Source organism: Plecotus auritus (genome assembly GCF_963455305.1).
Source record: "Plecotus auritus genome assembly, chromosome: 4".
Taxonomy (NCBI): domain Eukaryota; kingdom Metazoa; phylum Chordata; class Mammalia; order Chiroptera; family Vespertilionidae; genus Plecotus; species Plecotus auritus.
The window spans coordinates 36263444-36281387 of record NC_137775.1 but is presented as its reverse complement, the minus strand read 5'-3'; the positions used below and the strand labels follow the sequence as shown (position 1 = coordinate 36281387).

The following is a 17944-nucleotide window of genomic DNA, read 5'->3' as shown; positions in this document are numbered from 1 at the left end:
AACATCAATGATGAGAGAGAATCATTGATCAGCTGCCTCCTGCACGCCCCCTACTGGGGATCGAGCCTGAAACCTGGGCGTGTACCCTTCCTTGACTGGACCCTTCAGTCCACAGGCCCATGCTCTATCCACTGACCCAAACCGACTAGGGCAAGGTAAGTTGTTTTTTAAAAGTTTGGCAATCTATGGGCCACAGTCCAAATTTGGCCAATGGCCTCTTTCTGTACAACCTTTGAGATAAAAATAATTTTTAAAGTACTTTTTCCGCCTGGCCTGCATGATCAACCTATGAACCAGGAGGTCATGATTTGATTCCTAGTCAGGGCACATGCCCAGGTTTTGGGATCAATCCCCAGTGGCAGCCAATCAATGATTCTCTTTCATCATTGATGTTTCTATCTCTCTCTCCCTCTCCCTTCCTTTCTGAATCAATAAAAACATATTAAATAAAAAAATAAAAATATAAAGCAAGGCAAGGATTTCAAGTGGTTTCCTGGGCTCTTCATTAGTCAACTGACACTGCCCAGTTGTTTATTTGGGGAGTCAATACCAAACTTTAAGTGACTGAAAAAATCAGCCTCTATAAATAGTATGCATAGAATAACTACAAGCAATACATTCAAAGGTGAGAAAACACTAATTCACTACAATTTTAAGTGGAATCTGCTAAGACATGTTACAATGAATGGTGGTTAAAAAAAATTAACTTTGTAACCCCAAATTCACATATATCTTTATAAATACCTCTTTCAAGCTGTAGTCAAGGATAAATTAACACTAACTCCTTTAGCAACTTAAGGATAATAACACCCATTTTTAGAGAACTGCCCTGTTCTACAATAGCTATGCAGTTATCTACATTTAATTCAATAGGTAACCAAATTTTCTTTAAGACAGATTTTAAATATTTGCCATCAAAAGTTAAAACTTACAAAATGTTAGAACATAAACTTCCAAGGTCAGTATCATTTTTCTTTTATTATTATTATTTTTTTTAAATATATTTTATTGATTTTTCACAGAGAGGAAAGGAGAGGGATAGAGAGTTAGAAACATCGATGAGAGAGAAACATCGATCAGCTGCCTCCTGCACACCTCCTACTGGGGTTGTGCCCGCAACCAAGGTACATGCCCTTGACCGGAATCGAACCCGGGACCTTTCAGTCCGCAGGCTGATGCTCTATCCACTGAGCCAAACCGGTTTTGGCTCATTTTTCATTAATTGAAACTGTATGTAACTCAAATCTAAATTGGCAAGCTACGTCTAATATTTTTTTAAACGGGTAATAATTGGGAGTTTTAGACACTTACATGCATTTCTCATTCTTAAAAATCCAAGGGTTGGACAAATTTCTATTATTTCTACAATGGTCCATAGTAAATCCATTGAAAGTTCACCATTAACCATGTTCACGTGATTATTACTTTTGATATTGTTTTAAAAAATGATAGATTTTTATCATTTTAATTAAAATATTTTTTCATAGGAAAAATACCAACACAAATGAACTTACTTTAGTAATTCAAGGATGGCAAGCACAATATCATTAACATAACAGAATCCTGATGCTTCTGATTTCTTAGCATGATGTAATCCTCCAGCCCAATTAACAGCCATATCAGTTTGTTGTCGGTTTAACTTCACAGCTCCAGCTAAGAAATAAGACAGGATAAAAATTTTAAACGCTTAAAATGTAAAATTATAAAACTAGACAAAAGCTCTATAAGAAAAAGTATGCCACGGGTAAGCCAAGAGTATCCTATCTAATGAAAGAGTAATATGCAAATTGACAGTCACTCCAACACACAAGTTGGCCGCCCCCATGTGGACACAAGATGGCCGCCACAAGATGGCCGGCAGGGGAAGGCAGTTGGGGGCGATCAGGCCTGCAGGGGAGGGCAGTTAGGGGTGACCAGGCTGGCAGAGGAGGGCAGTTGGGGTCAACCAGGCCTGCAGGTGAGGACAGTTGGGGGAAACCAGGCCTATAGGGGAGGGCAGTTGGAGTTGACTAGGCCAGCAGGGGAGGGCAGTTAGGGGTTACTGGGCCAGCAAGGGAGGGCAGTTGGGGGGGACCAGGCCTGCAGGGGAGGGCAGTTAGGGGCATTTGGGCTGGCAAGGGAGCAATTAGGCGTTGATCAGGCTGGCCAGGGAGTGGTTAAGGGGTGATCAGGCTGGCAGACAGAAGCGGTTAGGGGCAATCAGGCAGGTGAGTGGTTGGGAGCCAGCAGTCCTGGATTGTGAGAGGGGTCCCAGATTGGAAAGGGTGCAGGCTGGGCTGAGGGACATTACTCCCCCCATGCACAAATTTCATGCACCACGCTTCTAGTAAAATCATAAAAGGCAAGAGTGATTGTTCAGTGCTCTAAAAGTTAGCAATTTCTCCTTAGGTAAATAAATTATTTTCTTACAGCTTTGATCGGATTAAATAAGAGCATATATGGAAAGTGGTGGTAACAGTGGTAGTTAGAGTAACACAATGGTAGCTTGAAGAGAGGAAGGAAAAAGAAGTCTGCAAGTGAAAATGAAATGGCAGTAAGAAAATAAAAAGTAAAATAAAAAGCTGGAATCATTATGATCATAAAACATGAAGGGCTTTTGATTTAAACAAATAACCTAAAAGATACATACCATGTTTAAATCAACTTTAAGTCTGACTAAATGAGGACACTTACCAACTGAGCCTCCAGTTGAGAGCTGACAAAACTCAAAGAGTCCATCAAACACTGGACAATCTTCTCCAACATTAACTGTGAAAGATGGATTTCATTAATTTCAACCCATTCTGTGAATTACTAAAAGCCTTTTCTTACAAAAACCATTTCCTACAAATATTTTATTTGATGCAACCATATAACATACACATATCATAGTAGTGTCATAAAGTTTGTAATTTAAAAATATAATTTATCATTTTATCCAATACTAGTGACACGGTGCATGGATTCGTGCACATTGAAAGGAAATTAACGAGAAGGTGGCTGGTGGGTGGGACTGGGCGAGATGGGCCAGACACGCCCTGGAGCCAACCTCCCATAGTTGGACTCCCAGACTGTGAGAGGGCGCAGGCTGGGCTGAGGGATGCCCCCCACTCCGAGTGCATGAACTTCGTGCACCGGGCCTCTAGTAAATAACTAAAACAGTATTTTAGATCAGGAAAAAATCCTATATAATAAACCCAATAAGCAAATTGACCAAACGGCAGAACAACCAGTTGCTATGATGCACACTGACCACCAGGGGGCAGATGCTCAATGCTGGAGCTGCCCCCTGGTGGTCATTGTGCTCCCATAGGAGGAGCGTCGCTCAGCCAAAAGCTGGGGTCACAGTTAACGAGTGCAGCAGCAGTGGTGGGAGGCTCTCCTGCCTCCATTGCAGGAGGGTGGTAAGGAGCGAGGGGTCCTGAACTGCGAGAGGGATGTCTTACTGCCAGCTTAGGCCCGATCCCTGGGGGGAGTGAGCATAAGCCGGCAGGCAGTCATCTCCCAAGGGTTCCCAGTCTGTGAGAGGGCACAGGCCAGGCTGAGGGACACTCCCCCACCAGTGCACAATTTTCGTGCACCAGGACTCTAGTATAATTATAAGCTTCTAAAAATACTCATTTTAACTAATCAATATTAATATATACTTTTAACAAGAAACGTACATCTCTGCATCTGCTTACTATACTCAGACATGTTATCTGGTCTTATTGAACGCAGAAATTTGATGTACTCATCACTGTGGTACTTTGTCATTTCTTCAGCAGTGGCTTTATGGGGCCTCTGTGAAGTAAAATAAATGTTAGAATTGTGGAATTACAACCGGTTATATCAGAATTATCAAACACAAAGTACACAATTTCACCTCTCAAAGAATTAGATTTTCCAGAACAAATTAAATTCCAAAGCAAATACATGCAGGTTTTAGGAAAACAATCCATTCCAAAGCTAATTCATACTCCTTTAAAAGCATTAGACAGGTCTAACACAAACTAAGACTTAATCACTCCTTTTATTTTAATGGAAATGGGTCAACCCTTAGAATCAAATCCATGCTCATAACCACTACTTTCCTTTTTCCATCATAAACCTGCTCTGTATCCACTGATTTTATTAATGACCTCCCAGAATGAGACTCATTCTCCATTTTAAGTCTTTGTTGACAATCTCTCTTCCTTTTCTTAACCAAATCATCCTTATTCGGAACAACTATTTCATTTATGACATACTTCTTCCACAAGGCTTTCTGACTGAAAGTCTCACCCAACTCCTCCTTTTCTCTAAATGTCTACCAAGTATATCCGAAGAAAATAACTCACACATATTCCCTAATATTGTTAACCGCTTCCCCAAATAGATAAGAATTGTTGTGTCTTGTATCTGTTTATATACACTCCCATCTTTATCTACAAAAACATTTAAGGCAGTTATTGTATCTTATGTTATTTGGTACTCTGCTTGTCCACCAACAGGGTTCATACACCAATAAATATTTGTAGGATTAATTTCCTCTGTAATTCTTTTGTAACAGTCTCAAATCAACTCTTCAGCAGCATAGACAAATCAACAATTATTTAACAAAAATATGTAGTATGCTGAATGGAATTGTTCTCCATAAATGCAAAAACCTGGGGCAGGGGAAACTTTTTAAAAATGTTGATGAGCCCTATCTGGTTTGGCTTAGTGCAGTGGTCAGCAAACTGCTGCTCACGAGCCACATGCGGCTCTTTGGCCCCTTGAGTGTGGCTCTTCCACAAAATATCACGTGTGTGCGTGCACGTACAGTGCGATTGAAGGAGTACCCTAATTAAGTTAATAACAATGTACCTACCTATATAAAGTTTAAAAAATTTGGCTCTCAAAAGAAATTTCAATCGTTGTACTGTTGATATTTGGCTCTGTTGACTAATGAGTTTGCCGACCATTGGCTTAGTGGATAGAGCGTCGGCCAGCAGACAGAAGGGTCCCGAGTTTGATTCTGGTTAAGGACACACCCAGGTTGAGGGCTCGATCCCCAGTAGGGGGGTGTGGTGTGCAGGAGGCGGCCCATCAATGATTCTCACTCATCATTGATGTTTCTATCTCTCTCCTCCCTTCCTCTCTATGAAATAAAAAATATATTAAAAAAAAAAGAGAGTATAAGTCCCACACTCAGTTTTCTCAAAATAAAACAGAATCAAGTTTCCATTTTCTTCTAGACCTTTTCATCTGCTAAATGTCCTTCACCAAGGAGAATAGTAGTAGTTAAAAAAAAAAATCAGTGCTGAGTATTTACCATAAGGTATACTCACATATATTTCCATTTTTCTATATAAGCCATAATTTAGCAGCAAGTTATGGGTCATGCGGATTCTATGAGGTTTCATAGGATGGCCTTGTCCATAGTAATAGTTTCCAATATCACCTAAAACAGAAGAGACAAAATGATGAATACAAACAAGAGTACGTTCACCACTAAGAAGGCATTTACCTCCTAAACAAGATTTACTTAAATTCCTAAATAATGATATTAGATGTTGCAACTTTCAAACTGAGAAAACCAGGATACTATTATGCACACTTTTATACGCAGACAACTCCATTATTTATAGATTAAAGCAAGCAAACTTTTCTGATTTAGTTTAATAAAATTTCTCATTTAGTATTAGCCCAAATGAAATGCTCTTTTACTCACAAACATAATTTTTGTTCCTTAAAGTGATACCTGCATTTAGTATTCGTTTTTTAAATTCAAAGGCTTAAGGTAAACTCTCTGGTATGATTTCAAACGTTTCCAGCAAATATGTATTATTTCTTGCATGGTTTACTGGTATTTCAGAAATTCCTTATAGTTAGTATCAGGGCAACTAAAATGTTTTATACCCATATCAGTCTATAAGGGAAATTTTGGTAACTAAAATGTGGATCAAATAAAAGTTTTGCTCTGATGATATACTTCTGACATATTTCAAGGTAATAAGGGTATTTTGTCTTATTCTTCACCATTGAAATTACAATTCCTACCCTACCTTTTTCTAACATCTTAAAACTTACACATAGATTTATTTTGAAATAAACAACAAAATCACATATTCATCTACAAAATTTCAATGAAATCAAATACTTTTTGGTAAAGCTCTAGTGTTTCTGTAATAGTCTGAACGAAACTTCATATATATTCTATTTTTCTAATGTAATGGACATTTTAAATTTTTACTTTTGAGAGAGAAAGGAAGAAACATTGATTTGTTCTTCCACTTATTTGTGCATTCACTGGTTGATTCTTTTATATGCCCTGACCAGGGACTGAACTCATAATCTTGGTGTACTGGGCCGATGCTCTAACCAGCTGAGCTACCCAGCCAGAGCTGAAATGGACATCCTATCTAATAAAAGAGTAATATGAAAATTAACCATCACTCCGCTACACCCACCAGCCAATCAGAAGTGAGTATGCAAATTAAACCAACCAAGATGGCATCAGCCACGGAGAGAGCAGGAGGGAGCTTGGGTTTCCCCGGCAATGGAGGAAGCCAAGCTTTCCGCACACCCTGGCCAGCCCAGGCATCCACTCCAGGCTACAAAGCTTCAATTATAGAAGATAAATAAATCCCAACAAAAATGGCGGCAGCCATGGAGCTGGAGAGAGCAGGAGACTAGGGTTGCCCCGGGCAATGGAGGAAGCCAAGCTTTCTGCACACCCTGGCCTACCCTGGCCTCCGCTTAAGGCTACGAAGTTTCAATTATAGAAGATACATAAATCCCAACAGAAATGGCTGCCGCCACTGAGCAAGCAGGAGGCTTGGCTCTGCTCAAGGCTACAAAGTTTCAATTGTAGAAGATAAATAAATCCCAGATACCAGGGCCTCCGCTTGGGTCGCCGGGGGGAGTGGCCGGCCTGCAAACCACCACAGGCCCCTCGCCCAGGCCGCCCCACGCCCCAAGGGAACCCCCACCCTGATCTGGGACACCCTTCAGGGCAAATCAGCTGGCCCCCACCCGTGCACCAGACCTCTATCCTATCTAATAAAAGAGTAATATGCAGATTGACCATCACTCCAACACACAAGATGGCTGCCCCCATGTGGTCAATGATCCTACCCCCATGTGGACACAAGATGGCCGCCACAAGATGGCCAGCAGGGGAGGGCAGTTGGGAGGGACCAGGCCTACAAGGGAGGACAGTTGTGGGCGATCAGGCCAGCAGGGGAGGGCAGTTGGGAGGGACCAGGCCTGCAAGGGAGGACAGTTGTGGGCGATCAGGCCAGCAGGGGAGGGCAGTTGGGAGGGACCAGGCCTGCAAGGGAGGGCAGTTGGGGGCGATCAAGCCTGCAGGGGAGGGCAGTTAGGGGTGACCAGGCCGGCAGAGGAGGGAAGTTGGGGGTGACCAGGCCTGCAGGGAAGGGCAGTTAGGGGGGACCCAGGCCTGCAGGGGAGAGCAGTTAGGGGTGACCAGGCCTGCAGGGGAGGGAAGTTAGGGGTGACCAGGCCTGCATGGGCGGGCAGTTAGGGGCAAACAGGCTGGCAGGGGAGCAGTTAGGCATCAATCAGGATGGCAGGGGAGTGGTTAGGGGGTGATCGGGTTGGCAGGCAGAAACAATTAGGGGCAATCAGGAAGGCAGGCAGGCGAGCCAGCAGTCCTGGATTGTGAGGGGGATGTCCGACTGCCCATTTAGGCCCGATTCCACCAGGATTGGGCCTAAACGGGCAGTCGGACATCCCTCGAGGGGTCCCAGATGGGAGAGGGAGCAGGCTGGGCTGAGGGACACCCCCCCCCTGTGCACAAATTTCGTGCACTGGACCTCTAGTGTATACTAATAAAAGGGTAATATGCAAATTGGCCAGGATGCCCTCACAGTAACAACCGAACAGCAGGCTGCATGGGGCAACAAGGTTGGCAGGGGAGTTAGCAATGGACGACCAAATGACTGAACAAGCTGCATGGGGTGACCAGGCTGGCAGAGGGGTGCAGTGAGGGGTGACCAGGCTGGCAGGGGGGGCAATTGGGGGCGACCAGGCCAGCAGGGGGGACAGTTGGGGGTGACCAGGCCAGCGGCGGGGGTGAGGGGGTCAGTTGGGGGCAACCAGGCCAGCGGGGGGGGGGGGGGGAGGGGGCAGTAAGGGGCGACCAGGCTGGCAGGTGAGCAGTTAGGAGCCAGTGGTCCCGGATTGTGAGAAGGATGTCCGACTGCTGGTTTAGGGGATTGGGCCTAAGCTGGCAGTTGGACATCCCCCGAGGGGTCCCAGATTGGTGAGGGTGCAGGCTGGGCTGAGGGGACCCCCCACCCCTGGTGCATGCATTTTGTGCACCGGGCCTCTAGTTTTTTTGTAATAGCCTTTATGAGAAATTACTTTTACTAGTAATTCTAGTTTCAAATAAAGCAACTCCAAAATTTTGTTAGGAAAGCCAAGCTGATTTTAATGGCTTAAAGTCATTCATTTCAACATGGGTTTACATAATTAAAAACTAAGGATAAATAATGTCATTTACTCATCTTCAGGATCAAAAAAATCTTTCAAAATCCCGCCTAAACACACACCTTTTTGTTTGTTTAGTGGAAACTGAGAATTCAAAATATCATTTCTCTCTTTCATGTATTTGATAGCAGTCCAGGATGAATGTTCACTGTTATTAGTATACTTGTGTCTAATAACATGACTACTTGATTTTATTGCTATCACACTTCTAATTTACTTAACCCTTCAGTTTCTAAACAAGCTCTCTTCTGAAAACAATTCATATATACACCGTCATAAGGAAAGCCGTCTTTCTCAAAGCAGGTGCTAACAAAACTAAGACAATAAAGACAACTAGCAAAGCAGGGCAATGTGGGTGTGAAATGCCTTTGCATTTATCACAATCTACCTTCCAAGGAAAACTCTTGCCCTATAAGGTGGCAATACATATAGTACCTTGAAATCAGCCTGATCTCAATGAAACTTAAATATGAAAAGCCCAACAGAGTTACAAAGCATCATATATACAAGTTAATGCAAGGAAGGTATTTTACCATCACCAATGATGATCACGAGAGAATAAAGAAACTCTAGTCTCCACATAACTTCCACCTGCCTCTGTGAAAGCATTACTAATATGAAATGTGTCTAACACTACTATATCTTAAGATCGAATACTCTGATTATGGACATGCTAAAAATCCAAGGAAAAGCCAATAATCTAATAATGGGAAAGAGCCCAATAATATGTACAGAAGGTACAATACGGTTGCAATTTTTCAGCAAGAGTATTTTTTTAAAAAATAATGGTGACAGCAGCAATTAGCATTTAATTAACGAATTAATTTATTTTTCAATCCTCACTGAGGACAAGCTTACTGATTTTAGAGAGCAGAGAAAGGGGAGAGTGAGAAACATCGTTTGGTTGCCGTCCCCTAGTGCCCTGACTGGGGACTGAGCACACAACCCTTCCGTGCACAGGATAAGGCTCCAACCAACAGAGCCACACAGGCCAGGGCAGTAATTAGCATTTATTGAGTGCTTACTAGGAGGCAGTATTCTACACACTTCACATGTCCTATCTGTTAATATTCTCAACTCTATGATGTAGTAATTATTAATACCGTTCCTATTTTATACAATGAAGGGTGAGATGCAGACAAATCATGTAATATTGCCAGGTCACAAAGCTAGCAAGTAGAGAAGCAAGATTCACACTTAGGCAGGGCAACTCAGCCAATCTTCTTAAGTAAAAGCTACTAGGAGAGCAATGACACTTGTGTCACTAGAAAGAAATGACAGGGAAAAACCTAACACAAAAAGGACATATGTAGAATACAGTATTTTAAAAGAAACTACCTTTCTAATCCATCAAAGTAACTTACTTTGTCACTAATAGGGTCCTAAAATTATGAATGTACATAGCTTTAAATAAATTTATCTGCTATAATTTATGGGCTCCACTCCCACCAGAATATGCACACTACCTAAAGGACACATGTCCACAAGAGCAGCCACGCAACAGATAATTGCCATTTGGTTTATTAAGAATTGTTCCAAAATGTAAAGGGGTTAAAAAGGAAGCATCTCCAACTTTTTCCTGCTTAATCCCATATCTCAAAATTCTCTAGATGGCTGCTTTGTAGCCATTCACTTTTTAATAAAGATAAATGTCTTAGTTTTATGAACCTATGGCTTTTCATTCAACTTATTTAAATGGTCAGTAATGTAATTTGGGCATTTTACTTACTTATTGTATTTAATATGTTTTTTAAATTAATCCTTACCCAAGGATATTTTTTCCATTAATTTTTAGACAGAGTGGGGGGGTGGGGGGGGAGAGACAGAGAAACATCTATTAGTTGCCTCCCACATGGGTGCACTGACCATGGCCCAGGATCGACAGAGCCTGTAATCAAGGCATGTGCCCTTGACTGGAATAGAACCCAGGACCCTTCAGTTCATGGGCCAAACCAACTAGGATTAATTTGGGCATTTTTAAATGTTATCCTGATTTTCATAAAAATAATCAAAAATACTTTACCAGATCAGCTGGTGTTGCTCAGTGGTTGGTGCTGACCTATGAACCAGGAGGTCATGGTTCAATTCCGGGTTAGGGCACATGCCTTGGTTGTGGGCTCAATCCTCAGTATAGGGGGCGTGCAAGAGGCGGCCAATCAATGATTCTCATCATTAATGTTTCTATCACTCTCTCCCTCTCCCTTCCTTTCTGAAATCAATAATATATTAAAACACACATATATATATACACACAAACCCACCTCTCTACCAATGAAGTAAATTATCCAGAAAAGTTAGCTCAAGGTGGCTTCTTGAATACAACAAACTTTGTTACTGTGAAGAAGTTACCACAAAGAATTAGTTATCTGAAAATTTTAGAAATCACTCTCTTCAAGAAGTTATTAGTATGAAAGTGGCTATTAAGATCTACAATCTCTTATCTAAGTCCTTGGGACTAGATGTATTTCAGATTTTTTTCAGGTTTTATAAATGTAATGTGTTATATCTGCCATTACTTATGTGATGTGCTGGAATCTGGGTAGTATTCTATAATCAAACTTTAATATTTCTGCAAAAATTTTGTAAATATTCACAATAAAGATCACAAATATTAATTCAGGTTAAGCTTTTGATTCCAAATGAGTCCCCCCCTCCCATTTTCAGATCATTTTGGATTTCAGGAGTGTAAAATATACCTTTACCCCTAAAGAAAAGCTGACTAAAAAAATGATTCAAGATAAAGATTTAAAAGAGCTACTGCATTATTTTTGCTTTCCACAAACTACTTAGTCCACTAGCACCTTTAACACACTGGTCACTCCTCCTTCTTGAAACACTGAGTCTTGACTTTTACTGAGAGTACCACTTTCCTGGATTCCACCCCTACCCATAGCCATTCATCATTCAAATATCAGGGTTTCACCTGTTCATTCATTCACTTATCAAATCAAGAGCCTACCATGTGCCAGGCATTATTCTGGGTGCTTGGGTAAATCAGTGAACAAGAGTGCTGGCTGCCCTAAATCGTCTTCTCTCAGGAATGAATCACTTAACTGCTCAATCTAGAAACTTTTAAGTTATTCTTTATTCTGTACCACCATTGCCCAGTTCCTACCCCATTACCAATCCATCAACAAGTTTTATTGGTTTTACTCACCAAACGTTCCTTTAATATATGTGTCCATGTCTGTCAGCTGGAACCATTATATTTTACTAGAGGCCCGATGCACGAAATTCGTGCAAGGTAGGCCTTAGTGCCCCCTGTCCGCACCCGCCTTGGCCTGGTGCTGCCCATGTCCACCGCCACACATCCCCGGAGCACCCCCCCCCACCATCACCCTGCAGAGCGTGGCCTGGGCCTCCCTCTGCGGGATGATCGCGGGGCTATGGCCAGGCTGCCCAACCAATCACATCCATCGCACCTGCCTTGGCGCCAGTGTGTGACATAGCATGGTCATCCGGGAGGTGATTCTGCTATTCGGTAGATTTGCATATTACACTTTTATTATTATAGAAGATGCGGACCAACATGTGCTAATTCTTGCTTTCAGTCTTACATTCTACCACTCTTTACCATCCATTCTCCACCTCAAGAGTTCTCTCTTAAAAACCTTCAATGGCTTTCTGAATCTTTTACAACAAAGTCTTGTGTGGTCTGGCCCTTTACTACCTAGCCTGGCACCCCATGGTTCCCCTATGTCTTCCTCTTGGCCTTTTGGTTAAGTGCACCAGGTTCTTTCCAACTACCCGGCCAGGGCAGTTTGCAATGTCTTACGTAGAATAAAACTCTTTTACGGCTAGCCCATTCTCTTTCTTCAGGCCTTACCTTGTCTGATTACCCCATAAAGGTGTCCTCTCTTACCATCTAACATACACTCTTTTATTTCCTTTTTAAGACTCAAATAATCTTTTGTCTACCTGGTACATAGTAGAGACTTTAAGCCCACTTGGTATTTCTGAACCCAAAACTGATTCCATAAACAAGTATAAGCCAACTGCTACTAAAGTAGAGAAATAAGACTTATTAACCAGTATAAACATCCTTATACCTACTTTTATATCTGGTCTCATCCATGTTTCAGTACTATTATGATTGCTACACCTCCCTCCTCCCTAATTCCAGCTGTTTCCTTTAAGGATTTGTTAATAGAAGCATTTAAAGTTTTGTTAAAGGAAAGGAAATAATTACTAAATTTTTTTTTTCTGGTAGCAAAGGAAATCTTTCTTTTTGTAGCAGTGAAAATAGGCCCACTCTTCTGTCAACAAGGGGGGAAAAATCTTTAGGCACCAGCTGTTAACCTCTCCTGGTACAATAAGCTAGTCAATGTGGAAAAGGATAAGGGGTGGACTGAGGTGAACAGGGATATCAATCTACTTTCATCGTAAAACAGACAAAATGCCCCTCATCCTACCTGTCTGTAACTCCTGGTAGTAAGAATTAGAATGTTTTATGAAAGTGATCTCTATATAAAAACATAAGGAATTAAACATTTATTCACCAATAATTTAAAACTCCTTTACTTCAAAAAAAAAAACTTAAATGGTGGAGGTATAGGCATAAGCAAAACAGACTCTGATATCATGAAACTTTTATTCATGAAGGAAGACAAGTTAGGCGGCACTAGTGACAGGGAGAAAACCAATATTGGGGTTAAGGTAATAAGGGAAAGCCTCTCTGGTAAGATGAAATTTGAAGAAAGTGAATGGTAAAGAATATCAGGGAGAAGAGGACCCAAACATGGGAACACCTCAGTCTTATTTTAAGTATTATGTTCTACTATGGTTAAATAATGATGTGTAATTAAGACCACTGGTATGTATGAACTTCTGCTGTAATTCACCCAGCACACTCCGATTTACTCCCAGAGAAAGGATTACCTATTTTATGGATAACAAAGATTTATACTAGAGCTAAGAACCCAAGCAACTGTATTAAAGGATATCTAGCAAAATACTTTGGCACTATCATTATAAATAAAAGTCTAAGAAAACCTGTCAATAGTTGGCTGCCAAGTGGAATTCTTATACAGTAATCCGCTACAGTAAACTAGGAGTGTATCAGTAGGCATGATCTTGGTTAACTTTTATATTCTATCTCTGTATAGTATTGAACGCTTTTCTCTGAATCACTTCTCTCCAAACATTTGAATGCACCCTCTCAGATGAGGAAAAAAATAGAGCACAGACCAATTATATAAATTATGTATACAGTTGACTCTTGAAGGGAGGGTAGGTGGATTAAGGACACAGAACCCTTCCCTTCTGCGGTGGAGAATCAATAAAAATAATAAAATAATAAAGTAAGATGACATAGAACAATGCATACAATTGGTTTTCTGTACCCATGGATTTCCAACTGTGGACTGAAAATACCATTTTTGATCAGTGGTTGGTTGAATCCATAGATATGGAGTACTGAGTATATTTATTGCCCCATTGGTTAATCAGTTTCTATGTATCTCTCTCACATCAATGTTTCTCTCCCTCCCTGCCCCCCTCCTTTCTACTCTCTCAGAAAAGCAATGGAAAAAATATCCTCCTGGTGAGTATTAAAAAAGAAAAAAGTCTGTATATAAGTGGATCTGTACAGTTCAAAGGTCAATTGTATACGCATCCCTATTATATTGAGTACATAGTAAAATAGGCACTTAATGTAATTGGTATCAAGTTTAAGTCAAAACAAAGAATAGTTAACACTTCTAGATTAAGGATTAAAAACATACTGTAATCATGGTCTAAACACAGCTTGGTTTGCTAATTACATTTAAGTACAGAAATCACATCATTTTAAAGCCAGAAGGGAACTCAGTGACTGAATCTGTATCTTTTTACAGGTTATTGATAATCTTGGAGCATATACAACAAGATTATCAAGTTTTAGAAATATGTTTTTGGAAACTTTGGAGCGAAACTTTGGAGCTATGAGAAATAAGAACTTCTCTTAACTTTTCCCAACAGTTAAAGGATAGCTCATTCATCAATGCCTTGAATTTACTTGGAACCAGCATTCCAATGATCTAAGGGTATAGTACTGAAGACACACTATAAAGTATACAGAGAAAAAAATGTGTCTTTAGAAGTCCCCTTCACTTGCTAGACAAACATTCTGTCTGTGTCACCAAGAGTGTCCCTAATGGTCCCAGTAAGCCTAAAGGTAGGATTCCTGTGGTTATAGAATTTGCTACCCGCCCCCCTTTTTTAAAACCTTTCTTCCATTTTCTGTACCAACAAATTAAAACCAGTTAACTCAGGCTAACAGATTACTCAGGCCCTATTACTATTGATACTACCCATTCCCAATCTAATCCATGTTGTATATACCTTCTAGTCATAGAATTCTGTGGCACAGAAGCTACATTACTTGCATCCTTTCTTCACAAGTACACACACACACACTCAAAGCCCCCATTATTGCTACCTTTATATGAAAGCTTTTGGAATTGTGCAAAGCGTAGCATACTATCACATGCTCATAATTAGCAGGATACCAATCCAATTTAATATTCTCTGCAAAATATTGTATTAGCCTTTCTGCCACAAAAACCCAAAGAATATTCCAATTGTAAGCGAATACAAATTCCATTGTAAAAATGAACCAAGAGAGAATCATATGACCAAAAACAGATTAGCTAACCAGAAATTTCCAAACATTCAATTATACAGCTGTTGGCCATCAGGTAAAGCAGCTGAATGGTCTGCAATAAAGTACTGATTAAGTCAGAACCATGAGACTTAAATTATTTCCACTCTTCCATTCCACCTATCAAGCCTGCATCCCACCCTTGGGACCAGTGCTTGCTCCCATTTCCTCAACAGAGGCTCAACATAAATGGGTCTAGGAACCTAGAGCTGTTCATAAAACTGCTACTTAAGTGTACCTCCTGGTTCTGCAGTTCAAGCCTGGTGACATGAATCAGTCAACAGCAACAGCTGCAGAAAGAGCCTTAGCACCAGTTCCCCCATACTTTTAAAACCATTCTCCTTTACCCTAAGTTCTGACAAGAACAAATCTCTAAATCTTAGGAACAATACCGTTTTAAAAATTAACTTACACACATGGTTATTTACTTTCCAATATGAGCAGGGAATGCAAGGCCAGAATTTTGCCAGTGACCCCAATTATGCATGAATTCTTAAAGAACGAATTTTAAGAAACTTTAATAGTTGATGTTAAAACGAAATGTAATCCCATCTCCACTCCACGATGGCATAATTTCAAACTAATTTGTATTACACAGATATGCAGTATTCTCAAAAAAAATGCTTTTAAAACATGGCTGTTACTATTTAGTATTAGTTACATTAAATATCAGACTATTTAGATTTCTTCTGCAAGATTTTAGATTTTTTCCACAAATGACACAGGTGGTTATTTTATATAAACAGGCATTAAAAGATTCATCCTTGCTAATTGAGAAGATACAGTATGCCCGTTTTCAAATTAAAGTCAGATTTATTCTGACCTAGCTAGTCCTCTAAGGTCTTTCCACCTCCATAAAATGTTGTGATTTATAATACACCAAATGTAGGAAACAGCTTCCAAAATTTGTACTGCTTCATACAAATCAGATAGGACTTTCAGGTCGTCAAGCCTAGGTTCTTTGTTAAATTGTAGAATTCCTACTCTGGAGAGTAACTGACTACAAACTATTTACCATGTTAGGTCTTAGTGAAATCTGTTAAACAGGTTACTACTCCACCATTTAGTATAATTTAGGCTGGCTCAGAAAACAGGACTCAAGAGATTTAACAGTACTGCTCAAATTGCAAGTGAGATGAAACCCTAAAATTAAAATCTGATTGCTATGGTATGTACAGTGAGCTCAAGCTTCCCCGATTCCTTAGTACTTCTGCACTGCTCCAAGTTTTCCTACACCAGGACTCCCACCGCCTAGAAACACTTTCACGAGCACGATGCCAACGCTCTCCTAGACCTCCAGAGCAGGGAGGTATTTCCTGATTGAACAAAGAGCAACAAAGAAGTGGGTGGTAACCACCTCTCAGAGGGGCAAGCCAGGACCCATCGAGTCGGATCCACAACGCCAACAGGAACAGCTCCACCTTTCCTTACCACCCTCCAATTTCCCGCGAAGACGAACCCGACTCAAACTCGAAAACCCTCATTTTTATTAAGGAAGCGAAACGTTTCCATTTGAATACTGAGAAAGTGGCGCTCAAAGAACCGGCGAACAAAAGAGAGGGGATGGAGTCCACGCAGAACGCCGGTGTGCGTGTGTCCCCAGCCGGACGCGGGTCCCCGCCCTCAGTAACCACCTCCCAGCACCGACCCGGGTTCAGGGGTCCGGGGTGAGCCTGGAGGCGGAGATAAGGAGCTCAGACTAGCCGGAGACTGGGAGGGAACCAGCCGGGATGGGGGGGCGGGCGGAGAGGACTGGAGGGGCGGAGCTCCCGCGGCCGCCGGGCTTTGTGTGGAGTCTGGGCCTGGGTAGACGTTTGGACCTGGGGACAGGGGGTGGGTGCAGGAGACCCGAGCAGGGCACCCCCAAACCTCCGCTCCCACGAGTGGCGGGCGTGAGCGATGCCAGGGAGGGCCGTCCGCTCCGCCACCACCACGAAGCCGAGTAGGCCGGCGCGGACTGCACTGCCGGAGAGGGTCCGGGGAAAGTGGGGCGTCTCCCGGCTCCGTCGCAGAGTTCCCTGCAGCAGCTCACGGCAAAGGGGCTCCCACTAAAGGATCGGGGCCGGAACGGGTTAAGATGCGGACGAGCGTCGATCCCTCCTCCTCCCCACCCCTCAGCACGGTGCCATCGCCACGGCGGCCTCAAGCCCGGCGCCCCAGCCCTGCCCGCCCACCCTGCCGGCCTCTTACCATCGTAATAGTAGCAGACTTTCTTTTTGCCGCCTCCCTGACTGTACGCCATGGGCTCCCCGGCCACCGCCGCCTCCGGGCTCCTCCTCCTGCTGCTGTCGCCGCCGCCCCGGCTCCGCGGGGAGAGAAAAGGGCTGTGGCTTAAGTGGGGGCGGCCGTCTCGCGGGGCCGGACGGGCCCGAGGGAGGAGAGGAGAGGGCGCCGGAAGGGCTCGGTACGGCCGGGCTGAGGGGCCGAGAGCGCGAAGTGGGGGAGGCCGCGGCGCCAACTCGCGACACTGGGGAGGGGGAGAGGGCAAACCACCTCCGGAGGCGAAGGGGAGATGGGAGGCGTCCACTGTGGCTTCCACAGGGAAGGGAGGGGCACGACTAGAGAAAAATGTCCTTCAGTCTTCAAGTACGAGGCCTTCTAATGATGAACAACTTGAAGAAGGACGGGGCAGATATAGTCTTCGAATTAGAAAAAAGAGCAGGCTTTCGCTTTTCACGTAGATGAAAAGTGTCATTGAGTGGATGGATGTCCTCCCCTTCAGATCTTCGCACAGTGGTTGCGCCTATCTCGAGCATGCGCAATCGGGGGGCTTTCCCCAACTGTAGCCCGGGCCGCCCAGGCCCCCTCCGCGCAGTTCCCTGCGTCCCCCGCCCCCACTGTCGCGAAGCTCCCGCCGGAACCGACCAC

The 17944-nt window shown here is 42.7% G+C and overlaps 1 protein-coding gene across 1 annotated transcript in view; it reads right to left on the bottom strand.

Moving 5' to 3' along the window:
• The window catches only part of HDAC2 (histone deacetylase 2), a 33538-nt gene extending 15937 nt beyond the window's left edge, over window positions 1-17601 (bottom strand). Inside the window, exons 1-5 of the mRNA XM_080664843.1 lie at window positions 17267-17601; window positions 5271-5383; window positions 3645-3762; window positions 2674-2748; window positions 1515-1653 (exon numbers count right to left, since the gene is read on the bottom strand). Of these exons, the coding sequence (XP_080520969.1) occupies window positions 1515-1653; window positions 2674-2748; window positions 3645-3762; window positions 5271-5383; window positions 17267-17318 (497 nt within the window). The 5' untranslated portion in view covers window positions 17319-17601. The remainder of the gene's footprint in view (window positions 1-1514; window positions 1654-2673; window positions 2749-3644; window positions 3763-5270; window positions 5384-17266) is intronic.
• Window positions 17602-17944: the final 343 nt, after the last annotated feature.